Source organism: Oncorhynchus mykiss, chromosome 18 (assembly GCF_057628025.1).
Source record: "Oncorhynchus mykiss isolate SJ-2025 chromosome 18, ASM5762802v1, whole genome shotgun sequence".
Classification (NCBI taxonomy): Eukaryota; Metazoa; Chordata; class Actinopteri; order Salmoniformes; family Salmonidae; genus Oncorhynchus; species Oncorhynchus mykiss.
Genome location: NC_143039.1, coordinates 51,973,615 through 51,987,135, shown reverse-complemented (window position 1 = coordinate 51,987,135; position 13,521 = coordinate 51,973,615). Strand labels below are relative to the sequence as shown.

Here is a 13,521-nt window from a genome sequence, read left to right as displayed (position 1 = left end):
GCTCGACCTATACCTGGCAACCATCCACCCAGCTCCTTCGGGCCGTGAGAGGGTGTCCGCCCTAGTCTCGTGCCTGGAGCGGGTCAACGCTGTGTGGAGAGAGGGAGATGCAGCGTTGGACCAGTTTGAGGAGTTTACCTGCCGTTTCCGGGCAGTCTTCGACCACCCGTCCAAGGGTAGAGCGACGGGTGAACGCCTCTTCCATCTGAGGCAGTGGACGAGGAGCGCCCAGGAGTTTGCCCTGGAGTTTCAGACTCTGGCTGCCGGCACAGGATGGAACGACAGGGCCCTGATCGACCATTATTGCTGCAGTTTGTGCGAGGATGTCCGTCGGGAGTTGGCCTGCAGAGACACCACCCTCACATTCGAACAGCTGGTGGACCTGTCCATCCGGCTGGATAACCTGCTGGCTACCCGTGGACGTTCAGATCAGGGTCTGTTGGTTCCATCCCCCCGCACCCCCTCTCCGATACCCATGGAGCTGGGAGGGGCGGTGCGCAGGGAGACCAGAGGGGGTTCCGGCTCATGCACCATCTGTGGCCGCAGAGGTCACACTGCCGGTCAGTGCCGGGTTGGTTCCTCTGGGTATCGAGGCAGCAGGCAGGGCACTCTGGCGTCACCCCAGATGAGTCGGCACCATTCTCAACCAGAGCCCTCTGTTGCACATATGTTTTTGTATGTCATTCTTTCCTGAGTATTCCCTGCATTCCTAGCATAAAGCGCTCGTCGATTCAGGTGCGGCTGTGAATTTTATAGATAGATCATTCGCCCATAGTTTAGGGATCCCCATTGTTCCCGTGGCTGTGCCTTTCCCATTCGTGCCTTAGATAATCAACCATTAAGGTCAGGGTTGATTAGGGATTGCACCGCTCCTCTGGGCAAGGTGACGCAGGGAGGTCACAAGGAGAGAATTAGTCTCTTCCTTACTGACTCTCCTGCATTTCCCATGGTGCTAGGCTTACCCTGGTTAGCTTTTTTCTTGGCAACAGAGGGCTCTCCCTGGGTGGTCATGAGAGTGCTCGTGAGGTGTTTAGGGGTTTCCGTTGGTGCTACTACGGTGGAAAGTCCAGACCAGGTGTGCATTCTCGACCGTGTGCATTCCCCCTGAATATGCCGAATTTGGCTCTCGCCTTCTCCAAAAAGAATGCGACTCAATTACCACCCCATCAACGGGGCGATTGTGCGATAGATCTCCTGGTAGACGCTGCACTTCCCAGGAGTCACGTGTATCCCCTCTCACAGGCAGAGACGAGGCTATGGAAACATATGTCTCCGAATCCCTGCAGTCAGGGGTACATTCGGTCCTCCACTTCACCCGCCTCCTTGAGTTTCTTTTTTGTGAAGAAGAAGGAGGGAGGTCTGCGCCCATACTATCGAGGTCTGAACCAGATCACTGTGAGGTATAGTTACCCGCTACCGCTCATAGCCACAGCAATTGAGTCAATGCATGGGGCACGCTTCTTCACCAAACTAGAGGAGCGTTTACAATCTGGTGCGTATCCGGGAAGGAGACGAGTGGAAGACGGCTTTCAGTACCACCTCAGGGCACTATGAGTCATGCCGTACGGGTTGATGAATGCGCCATCAGTCTTCCAAGCCTTTGTAGACAAGATTTTTAGGGACCTGCACGGGCAGGATGTAGTGGTGTATATTGATGACATTCTGATATACTCCACTACACGCGCCGAGCATGTGTTGCTGGTGCACAGGTGCTTGGTCGCCTGTTGGAGCATGACCTGTATGTCAAGGCTGAGAAATGCCTGTTCTTCCAGCAATCCATCTCCTTCCTAGGGTACCGCATTTCCACCTCAGGGGTGGAGATGGAGAGTGACCGCATTTCAGCCATGCGTAATTGGCCGACTCCCACCACGGTAAAGGAGGTGCAGAGGTTCATAGGGTTTGCCAACTACTACCGGAGGTTTATCCGGGTTTTGGTCAGGTAGCGGCTCCCATTACCTCACTGCTGAAGGGGGGCCCAGTACGTTTGCAGTGGTCGGCTGAGGCGGACAGGGCTTTTGGTCACCTGAGGGCTCTGTTTACCTCGGCTCCCGTGCTGGCCCATCCGGATCCCTCTTTGGCGTTCATAGTGGAGGTGGATGCGTCCGAGGCTGGGATAGAAGCTGTGCTCTCTCAGCCCTCAGGTACGCCACCGAAGCTCCGCCCCCTGTGCCTTCTTCTCGAAGATGCTCAGCCCTGCGGAGTGAAACTATAACGTGGGGGACCGGGAGCCATTGGCTGTCGTCAAGGCCTTGAATTACGTGGAGACATTGGCTTGATGGGGCTAAACACCCTTTTCTCATCTGGACTGACCACCGCAATCTGGAGTACATCTGGCCAGCGAGGAGACTGAACCTTCACCAGGCAAGGTGGGCCATGTTTTTCCACCCATTTTGTGTTCACCCTTTCCTACAGAGGTACTGGTGGCCTACCTTGGCTAAGGACGTGAGGGTTTATGTTTCCTCCTGCTCAGTGTGCACCCAGTGCAAGGCTCCTAGGCACCTGCCCAGAGGGAAGCTACACCCCTTACCCGTTCAACAACGGCCTTGGTCGCACCTGTCGGTGGAATTTCTTACCGATCTCCCCCCTCACAGGGTAACACCACGATCCTGGTCATTGTGGATTGGTTCTCTAAGTCCTGTCGTCTCCTCCCTCTGTCCGGACTCCCTACGGCCCTACAGACTACGGAGGCCATGTTTACACACGTCTTCAGGCACTACGGGGTGCCTGAGGATATAGTGTCTGATCGAGGTCCCCAGTTCACTTTGAGGGTCTGGAAGGCGTTCATGGAACATCTGGGGGTCTCGATCAGCCTTCACCCCGAAAGTAATGGGAAGGTGGAGAGAGTAAACCAGGATGTGGGCAGGACCGGCTGGGGGAGTGGGTGGCGTTTGTGCCCTGGACTGAGATGGCACAGAACTCGCTTCGCCACTCCTCCACTAACCTCTCTCCCTTCCAGTGCGTACTGGGGTATCAGCTGGTTCTGGCGCCTTGGCATCAGAGTCAGACCGAGGCTCCTGCGGTGGACGACTGGTTCAGGCTCTCGACCCGAAACCTGCCCCTCTGCCTGCCCTGCCGGAAGCTGGGTCCGCGGTTGGTTTGGCCATTTAAAGTCCTGGGGGGAGTGAACGAGATTTGTTATAGGCTTCCCCCCGATTACCGTATTAACCCCTCGTTCCATGTGACGCTCCTCAGGCCGGTGGTTGCTGGCCCGCTCCAGGAGTCTGAGGTGCGGGAGGTTCCTCCGCCCCCTCTGGACATCGAGGGGGCCCCGGCATACTCCGTTCTCGCCATACTGGATTCGAGGCATCGGGCGAGGGGCCTTCAGTATCTCCTGGAGTGGGAGGGGTACGGTCCGCAGGAAAGGCGCTGGGTTCCGGTCGAGGACGTGTCGGACCCTTCAGTGCTGCAGGAGTTCCACCGTCTTCGTCCGGATCGCCCTGCGCCTCGCCCTTTGGGTCGTCCCCGAGGCCGGTGTTGGCGCTGCTGGAGCCGTGCATCAAGGGGGGGGGGGGGGGTATGGGGGGGGGTATGGGGGGGGGGGGGGGGTACTGTCACGACTTCCACCGAAGTTGGATCCTCTTCTTGTTCGTATGGTCGGTGTCGCCGGTCTGCTAGCCATCATCGATCCACTTCTCATTTTCCATTTGTTTGGTCTTGTTTTCCCACAAACCTGGTTTCAATTCCATCATTACATGTTGTGTATTTAACCCTCTGTTCCCCCCATGTCCTTGTCTGGAATTGTTTATTGTAAGTGCTTATGCACGTTATTCTGGTGTGCGTCGAGTTTTGTAACCATTGTATTGATTGTTCTGTTTACGGTGATTTTCATTTTTAAACTGTCCCGTTGTAACACAGTTTTGCTCTCCTGCGCCTGACTTCTCTGCCGCCAGTACGCACCCCTTACAGGTATAAATCATTTCACATTCCTTATATTAAGCAAACCAGACAGCACAATTTTCTTTTTTTTCAATTTTATTTACGGATCCAACATTTACACACCAACACTCAGACAGAATTTACAAACAAAGCATTTGTGTTTAGTGAGTCCACCAGATCATAGGCAGTAGGGATGACGAGGGATATTCTCTTGATAAGTGTGTGAATTTGACCATTTTCCTGTTCCTGTCCTCAGACTCCTGGAGCGGGCCAGCCATTTAAAATGTAACAAGCACTTTTGATTGTCAGGGAAAATGTATGGAGCAAAAAGTGCATTATTTTCTTCCGGAATGTAGTGGAGTAGTAGTAAAAGTTGTCAAAAATAGAAATATTAAAGTGCAGATATATATAAAAAAAACTACTTATGTAGTACTTGAAATTATTTTTACTGAAGGACTTTACTCTACTGGCGTGTGTGTGTGTGTGAGAGAGAGAGATAGAAAGTTGTGGTGTGGTGTGTTGGTTGAGTACTGTGAAAGCAGAAAATAAAGAATTGCCATGCAAATATGAACATAGGTATATTATATTCTGATGGATTCCCCCTACCCTTATCCCTACATTCCCTACAACACTATAAAACAATTATTGCTACTGAAGGTGTGGACGTATTTGATATACCTAAAACAATAGACACCCTGCCTGTCCTCTGTTTGGGTTACAACCATAAAGCAGTCAGCTGCATTTTCCCCTCCATCCAATCAGCACAGCCCGAACAAGAGTCATGTTTCCTCGTTCCTCTGTCCTTATATGGCAGAAGTAGGCTGGGACTCCAGGAAAATGGTGGCTTGGAAATACTGACAGCTTGTGTGAAGAGAAGTATAACAATAGCTTGAATTCAGGTAAAAATAAGAAATGTAGTAATACATTTGGCTTTGTATTATCTTTTGGGGGTTTATCTGAAAAGGAACACTGTTTAGATATATTTAATTCAGAAGGGAAATCAGTGGTTCATGATACACGTTTGTGGTTGGAGATACAGGAAATGAATTTAGTTAGACCAAAATGAATGTGATTTACTAATGGCAAAAGGATCTCTGAATTGATGAAGATTGGCATGGGCCTTCATCATTTTGTTAATCTTTAGAAAAACTTGCACTGTAATAGGAGGTCAATGATCGTACTTAACGTACCCTAGAGACACCCACTGATCTTCCTGATTTTTTTTCTGCATTGCCAGCTTGGGCATGATGAGTAAGAGCTAAGCTATGAACTATGATTATAAATGTTTTGTGTGTTTGGCCACAGCCACACAGATCAGTTGGTGTACATACACAGGACAGCAGCCACTCCCTTTAAACCAGTTACCCAAATGGATGTCTGTGTGGGGTTTTGAATTTAGAAGCATTCTATGCCCTGTATTTGAATGAAATACTTGATTAGAACTGATCGCTCATAGCCATAAATATGAAAATGAAAAGTTTGATAATGAAATATGTTTCTCTTAGAAAAGCATTGTCTCGCTTTCTCTTTCAAATATGAAATAACAGTTCATCTTGGCTTCTAAATCTAAGTAATTAGTGACTTTTTGCCCTGGCCTATAGACTTGTTGCTTGCTACACAACTAGGGGGTTTATGAGTGGTGTCACTCAGGAGTATTATGACTGTAACTTGATACCTGAAGCTAAAAGACACAGTGACATAATGCATATGTAAAATGTAACTTGAACTAAGATGCCTGATTTTGCCTGCAGCATTAAAAGTATAGGATTTGAATTCTACTGAAACATTGGTCAATCCCCCATCTACAAGAAAAACAGAAACAGTTCAGTTCATTGTCTACTCTCACAACAGCCTGACAGTGTCTGCTCTGCTCTGCTCTGTCTGTCTGTCTTGCTCACTGTTTGTCAGAAGTCAGAAGCTCACAGCGATGGCTGACGCCGGGCAAATCAGAAAGACAGCGGTCAAGGTGCTGGGCTGCGTGGAGAAAGTATCCTCTTTCGCCTCGTCCATCAATCCCCTCTTCGGCATCGTCTCCTCCCTGGTGGGGGTGGTGCGCATAGGCCTGGTGGGCGATGAGGCGCACGCCCTGGACAAGGACTTCCAGGTGGTGCACGGCAAGCTGGAGAGCATCTCTGCGAAGAACCGCCAGTGCCTGCGGCAGATTCGTGTGGACGAGGTCAATGAGACATTTGGTAAGTACGAGGAGTACATCAAGCACCAGTACGCCGCCTTTAGTTCCATGGTGGCGTTGGTGAGGAAGGACCCAGAGGGAGCGCGGCGCCACATGGCCAAATTCGAGTGGGTCTATGAGAAGGACAAGAGCGACCTGAGCCTGGACGTGTACTACCGGGGAGTAATGGGCACCGGGTCGGTGTTCGGAAGGCCCCTGCTGAAGGTGTACCTGGAGCACTGCAACGGAGACCGCAGGGTCATGGAGCACTGGTGCTCCCAGGTGGGACACCTGTTCCACATCGGCCTGATCGCCCTCATGGCCTACACAGCGGTGACAGAGGACGACGAGGACGAGGTGCGAGAGAAGTGGACCAAGCGTGTGGAGGACATCCAAGCCAAGATGCAGGAGGTTTTGAGTCAGTGCAAAGAGTAGGAGAGGAGTCTTCCCTAAAGCTTGGGGAAGGGGAGAGGTGGGGGCCCTGTCCAGAAATTACCCTTACTCCCAGTCCTGGAGTGCTACCGGGTGTGTAGTATGTCCTGGGTGTTCCTACCCTGCTCTAATATATCTGATTCTACTAATCAGCTGCTGATCATGGGCCTAATTAGCTGAACCAGATATGTTAGAGTAGGGATGGAATAAAAGCCTGCAGACCCAGTAGCTATTCAGTAAAAAGTCACCCCTGCTCTAACTCATTTTTAGAACTGGATAGGTACAAGCAATATGGCTGTAGCTCCACCTTGCTCTATGAGAGGCAAGGTGGATTTTTTTGCCAAACATTTCTTAGTCCTGTCCAATTTACTTTGATCAACACAAGTGCCAAGGGGTAGGGGCTAGGGGTTGATTCTTGACAGGGACAACGATTTGAGGGGAGGTTAGGTGGGTGAGAAGTGGAGTTTGGTCGTTAAAACTGTGGAGAAGTGGTTCGTTCCCACTTTCTCAAGACCAGACTCATTCAAGTGGACCAAGTAAAGCAAGGAAATCATGTATTATGAATAGATGGGGAACTAAATTCACAGTAAAAGCAATCAAATGTATTGTCATTTATTTGGGTCAACTGAACTCTGTTGTTGTGGCAATAGTTCCTAATTTGAACTTGTGATCATACAGCTGCCTTATATTAGCCTACCAGTCAATACATTCTCTGACTGTCCGTTAATGTTTTATACACTGTCTTCAATAAACAAGTCTAAATTATGACCCATATTACAGTATGCACAATAATCATTTGACTGAAACACTAGTATCTCTCTCTCGCTCTGTTTGCTATGTGGCCAATGATGTCACCATACACCAGGGGTTCCCAACCTAGGGACCTTCCTTCATTTTAGGGGTACAATTCATAATTGTTTATACCGATCTAAAACGACACAGAAATCTGTGATGCTTTATGCTAGAAACAATAGGTACAATGCCAGATGAAGACTGATGCACATGGGAATATCAATCAATCAAATGTAGGCTTTTATAAAGGCTTTAAAAAAATATATATATATATTTTTTTTATAACATTTGGGGCCGGCAGGTAGCCTAGTGGTTAGAGCGCTGGGCCAGTAACCGAAAGGTTGCTGGATCGAATCCCTGAGCTAACAAGGGAAAAATCTGTCATTCTATTCTGAACAAGGCAGCTTTGTGTTCCCTGGTAGGCTGTCATTGTAAATAAGAATTTTGCCTAGTTCAATAAAGGTAAAAAAAAAAGGAATAAGGAATAACCTAGGAATAACTCCCTAGAAAGCCAGAAACCTAGGAAGAAACCTAGAGAGGAACCAGGCTTTGAGGGGTGGCCAGGCTGTGCCGGGTGGATATTATAAGAGTGGATGGCCATTAAGGCCAGACCAATGTTCAAATGTTCATAGATGACAAGCAGGGTCAAATAATAATCACAGATGGTGCAACAGGTCAGCACCTCAGGAGTAAATGTCAGTTGGTTTTTCATAGCTGAGCATTCAGAGGTTGAGACAGCAGGTGAGGGAGAGAGAGGGTCAAATACAGCAGGTCTGGTACAAGGTAGCAACATTTCACCAGATAGGACAGTCTGGCCCTGGCACATAGCATAGCTACTGGAGGCTGAGACGGGGTTGGGGGACACTGTGGCCCCTGGACAGGGCCAACCAGGCAGAATATAAACCCTCCCACTTTGCCAAAGTACAGCCCCCACACCACTAGAAGGATATCAACAGACCACCAATTTACTGCCCTGAGACGAGGCTGAGTATAGTCCACAAAGTCCACAAAGTTCTCCTCCACCACACGACCCGAGGGGGTGCAAAACCAGACAGGAAGATCATGTCAGTGACTCATCCCACTCAAGTCGAGTATAGCGGAAAAAAGCCTGACATGACGCACCCCTCCTAGGGACTGCAAGAGCACTAGTAAGCCAGTGAATCAGCCTCCGTAATAGGGTCTGAGGCAGAAAGTCCCAGTGGGAAAAAGGGAGACGGCCAGGAAGAGACAGCAAGGGCGATTCGTACAATCAGTGCCTTGCCATTCACCTTCTCACCCCTGGGCCAGACTACATTCATTCATAGGACCTAGTGAAGAGATGAGTCTTCAGTAAAGTCTGCGTCTCACATGAATAGACAGACCATTCCGTGAAAATGAAGCACTATAGGAGAAGGCCCTGGCTCCAGCATGCTTGCTTAGAAATTCTAGGGACAATAAGGAGGCCTGCGTCTTGTGACCATGTAGCGTACTTGTAGGTATGTACAGCAGGACTAAATCGGAGAGATAGGTTGGAGCAAATCCATTTCATGCTTTGTAAGTTAGCAGTAAAACCTTGAAGTCAGCCCTAGCCATAACAGGAAGCCGGTGTAGCGAGGCTAGCAGTGGAGTAATATGATACCTTTGTTTGATTCTAGTCAAGATATCAGTAGCTGTATTTATCACTAACTGAAGTTTATTTAGTGCTTGATCCAGGTAGCCGGAGAGTAGAGCATTGCAGCAGTCTAATCTATAAGTGACAAAAGCATGGGTTAGCTTTTCTACATCATTTTGGGACAAACAGTTTCAGATTTTTGCAGTGTTACGAAAATGGAAAAAAGCTGCCCTTGAAATATTCTTGATATGTTTGTCAAAAGAAAGATGTCCAGGGTCCAGAGTAACGCAGAGGTCCTTCACAGTTTTATTTGAGACGACTGAACCATCAAGATTAATTGTCAGATCAATCAGCATATCTCTTTGATTCTTGGGACCTAGAACTAACATTTCTGTTTTGTCCGAGTTTAAAAGTAAAACATTTGCCGCCATTCACTATTCTCTTTTGTTTGTCTCTGATATTCAGAAACGGAGCTACGACCTAAAGTTGAGGAGTCAAAGAAATTAGACTTTGGGAAGTAATCTTGCACAATAGGTGACTATTAATTGATCAAAGCACTTTCTGTAAGAGAATATGTATAATTAAGTTGAGTGTTCATGTAAATTATCATACTAAAACACTTGGTAGCAGAATAAGATTTCTGGAAATCGGGTCTAGACTTTTTTTCCCTTATCTATTAACATCATTATTATCACCAAATAGCCTATCTAAAATATATAATGCGTCTTGTTAAACTTGGTATAATTGCAGGAAATTAGTCTATAAAAAAAATCATAGGTCCCTCAAATTAAACAAAATCAACCTGGTGTTTGATTCAAATGTGAAAAGGGTGCCCTGTGTAAAAAAGGTTTGGAACACCTGCCATACATAATCTGAAACTAGCAAAAGTGTACCTGGAATTGACTATTTAATATACAAATATTAGGAAACATGCCCGTACTCATAATTTATACCAGGATTAGCTGAATGCAATCAAATGAATTCAGAACAAAAGTTATGAGTTAAAAGTCACTTGGCCTTATTTCATACCAAAGCAATTTAATTTCACATCCGATTTGATTTCTGTATAATTTATTTCCATCTGTCTACATTTTCAGAAGAAAAAAATATGCGCACTAAGTCCACCCGACCAGCAGAGTTCCCTGTTGTCAAAACTAGTCAGTATAGGCGCAATGTGACTCTCTTCCATTTCACTTGCTGTGGTCGGCAACCGATGTTATGCTTTTAGGAAACACACAAATATCTGTTTAGAAGTTTGCCGAGCTTATTGTTACTTCGTGTCTATGCCTTATTACACCCGGGAAAATGAAAACACCGACAATTTATACTTTTTGAAGTTTGTGATAGCTCATAATTTCAGGTATGTTTGAAAGCGTTTCTCAAAATGTAACAGTGCGATACCCAAGCCTTCAAGTTATCTAACGTAAAGTTTCACATCTACTTCAAAGGACACAATGTAGCTCAAATGAAAATTTGTGCCGCATAGTACTTTTCATGTTGTATTTTATACTGTATGTGATATCAGCAGTCTTCTAGAGGAAGGCAACAGTATGCTTGGTTTCCGGGGCGTGACTGTTGTTGGGACATAACTTTAGACTTTTGAACGCAATCAAATTTGCCTTTTGAAAAGATTTTCGCCATAATTATGTTACTATCATTATGCTATTTAATTTGAATGCGTTAAAGTAACAGCCTATGTGATCGTAGATATTAAGTCATTAATTTCAAGTTAACAATTTAAAAGTCTTGTCTTTTCAAGATTGATCAGTGATGAGAACCATATAATGTGTAATAGCCTAGACTATTTTTTAATAATTAAAAGACACTCTACAATAGAATAGAATATAGATTATTAATAGAATAATCACGTTTTGCTGTCTCCCAATTAGATTCTGATGTATTATTTGTAACATTTCAGGCATGGTGCTCCTCACATTCCTCATAAATCAGTCCTTATGTAGGATGCTTGAAAGGGATTGAAGGCAAGTCAACGCCATGGGCAACCAAGACAACTTGGAAGATGTGTTTGTTGCTGTCATTCGTCCAAAGAATCAAGTCAGTCTGAGCTCTAAGGAATATCGGGCTAAAGCCTATGAGGTAAGACTACAGTATATTTCATATGATACAGTAGCGACCATGCAACATCTAGCAACCTCATCCAGAGGTTAGGATCTCTTTGCATAACAGCAAGGGTTTGGAATGACAGTCGCAGAGTACTGTGTTTGTGTCCCAGTCTGGGCTACCTCCTGAATTTGTTACACTGGTTTCAGAAGTGGGATACACATTTCATATACACGTTTAAGTTACACTGCGAGTAGCAGACTATGGTTAATGCAAAGTGTCAATGCCTTTATTAGTACATTTAGTGTAAGGAGGCTCAGTTTTGCAAAGTTCCTTGGAAGTTCATAGTTCTGGTTTGTGGCTTGATCCTGAGTGGCGCAGTGGTCTAAGGCAGTGCTACAGGCATCACTACAGACCCGGGTTTGATCCCGGGCTGTATTACAACCGGCCGTGATCGGGAGTCCCATAGGGCAGCACACAATTGGCCCAGTGTCAGCCGGGTTAGGGGAGGGTTTGGCCCGTGTAGGCCGTCATTGTAAAGAAGAATTTGTTCTTAACTGACTTACCTAGTTAAATAAAGGTTAAATAAGAAATATACAAATATTACCATATCATCAACCCCAAATCTGCTTCAATATCATTTTACTTTAACCCAAATATTGTTCATGGCCAATTACAATTTATTAGCTTATGGTTTGATTTCTCGTTCAGTTTATGTTCCCCATCAACATGTGTAACCCTATTACCCATCCTTTAGATCCTGTTGATAGAAGTTCCTTTGGAAGGAAAAGAGAAGAAACGGAAGAAAGTCTTACTGGCGACCAAAATCCAAGCGAGTGGGGACACAGCCAGATCCATTTTGGATTATGTAGACGAAATGACTAAACCCATATCTAACAACCAGGGTTTTATTGGTAAATAAATACATCTTTGCTACTTTTCTGTAATTATGGTATCTTTCCAGGTTTGGATGTGAATCGTTTGTTAATGTAAAAGATTTATGAAGAGTAGAAAGACATTTGAAATAACAAATTGTGTCAAAGCACTGATCCTGTTGTTCATCACAGGAAAGCGTGTGGTGCACATGAGGAAATTCCCTCTCGATGTTGACAAAGAAGGGAAAGAGGTCTCCCTCTTTATTGTGCCAGTCAATGTCAAAGGTAGGACTTGCCACTAACTTGTCAGCACATAACACATAAAGGTGTACAAATGATTAGAAATGGTATAAATGCTCTTTAATTATATACAGTAGGGTCCGGAGTTATTGGATCCCTTGATAAAGATTAGCAAAAAAAGACTGTATAAAATGAATTATGCAAATACTGAGCTACAGTGGGGCAAAAAAGTATTTAGTCAGCCACCAATTGTGCAAGTTCTCCCACTTAAAAAAATGAGAGAGGCCTGTAATTTTCATCATAGGTACACTTCAACTATGACAGACAAAATTAGGGGAAAAAATCCAGAAGATCACATTGTAGGATTTTTAATGAATTTATTTGAAAATTATGGTGGAAAATAAGTATTTGGTCACCTACAAACAAGCAAGATTTCTGGCTCTCACAGACCTGTAACTTCTTCTTTAAGAGGCTCCTCTGTCCTCCACTCGGTACCTGTATTAATGGCACCTGTTTGAACTTGTTATCAGTATAAAAGACACCTGTTCACAACCTCAAACAGTCACACTCCAAACTCCACTATGGCCAAGACCAAAGAGCTGTCAAAGGACACCAGAAACAAAATTGTAGACCTGCACCAGGCTGGGAAGACTGAATCTGCAATAGGTAAGCAGCTTGGTTTGAAGAAATCAACTGTGGGAGCAATTATTAGGAAATGGAAGACATACAAGACCACTGATAATATCCCTAGATCTGGGGCTCCACACAAAATCTCACCCCGTGGGGTCAAAATGATCACAAGAACGGTGAGCAAAAATCCCAGAACCACACGGGGGGACCTAGTGAATGACCTGCAGAGAGCTGGGACCAAAGTAACAAAGCCTACCATCAGTAACACACTACGCCTCCAGGGACTCAAATCCTGCAGTGCCAGACGTGTCCCCCTGCATAAGCCAGTACATGTCCAGGCCCGTCTGAAGTTTGCTAGAGAGCATTTGGATGATCCAGAAGAAGATTGGGAGAATGTCATATGGTCAGATGAAACCAAAATAGAACTGTTTGGTAAAAACTCAACTTGTTGTGTTTGGAGGACAAAGAATGCTGAGTTCCATCCAAAGAACACCTTACCTACTGTGAAGCATGGGGGTGGAAACATCATGCTTTGGAGCTGTTTTTCTGAAAAGGGACCAGGACGACTGATCCGTGTAAACAAAAGAATGAATGGGGCCATGTATCGTGAGATTTTGAGTGAAAACCTCCTTCCATCAGCAAGGGCATTGAAGATGAAACGTGGCTGGGTCTTTCAGCATGACAATGATCCCAAACACACCGCCCGGGCAACGAAGGAGTGGCTTCGTAAGAAGCATTTCAAGGTCCTGGAGTGGCCTAGCCAGTCTCCAGATCTCAACCCCATAGACAATCTTTGGAGGGAGTTGAAAGTCTGTGTTGCCCAGCAACAGCCCCAAAACATCACTGCTCTAGAG

At 45.9% G+C, this 13,521-nt stretch overlaps 1 protein-coding gene and 1 non-coding gene across 4 annotated transcripts in view; both read left to right on the top strand.

The window, feature by feature from the left end:
- The first annotated feature begins 4,643 nt into the window (after nucleotides 1–4,643).
- LOC110496343 (protein rapunzel) lies at nucleotides 4,644–7,252 on the top strand. The gene is made up of 2 exons (XR_016488522.1): nucleotides 4,644–4,775; nucleotides 5,785–7,252. It is a non-coding gene; the product is annotated as a protein rapunzel (transcript).
- Nucleotides 7,253–9,958: 2,706 nt separating this feature from the next.
- LOC110496342 (krev interaction trapped protein 1) overlaps nucleotides 9,959–13,521 on the top strand; it is a 14,330-nt gene continuing 10,767 nt past the window's right edge. Inside the window, exons 1-4 of one of the 3 annotated variants that reach the window (XM_021572175.3) lie at nucleotides 9,959–10,221; nucleotides 10,780–10,958; nucleotides 11,680–11,836; nucleotides 11,990–12,082. In XM_021572175.3, the coding sequence (XP_021427850.1) occupies nucleotides 10,857–10,958; nucleotides 11,680–11,836; nucleotides 11,990–12,082 (352 nt within the window). In that variant the 5' untranslated portion in view covers nucleotides 9,959–10,221; nucleotides 10,780–10,856. The remainder of the gene's footprint in view (nucleotides 10,222–10,779; nucleotides 10,959–11,679; nucleotides 11,837–11,989; nucleotides 12,083–13,521) is intronic. The other 2 variants (XM_090208754.1, XM_090208755.1) reach the window with 2 other exon arrangements.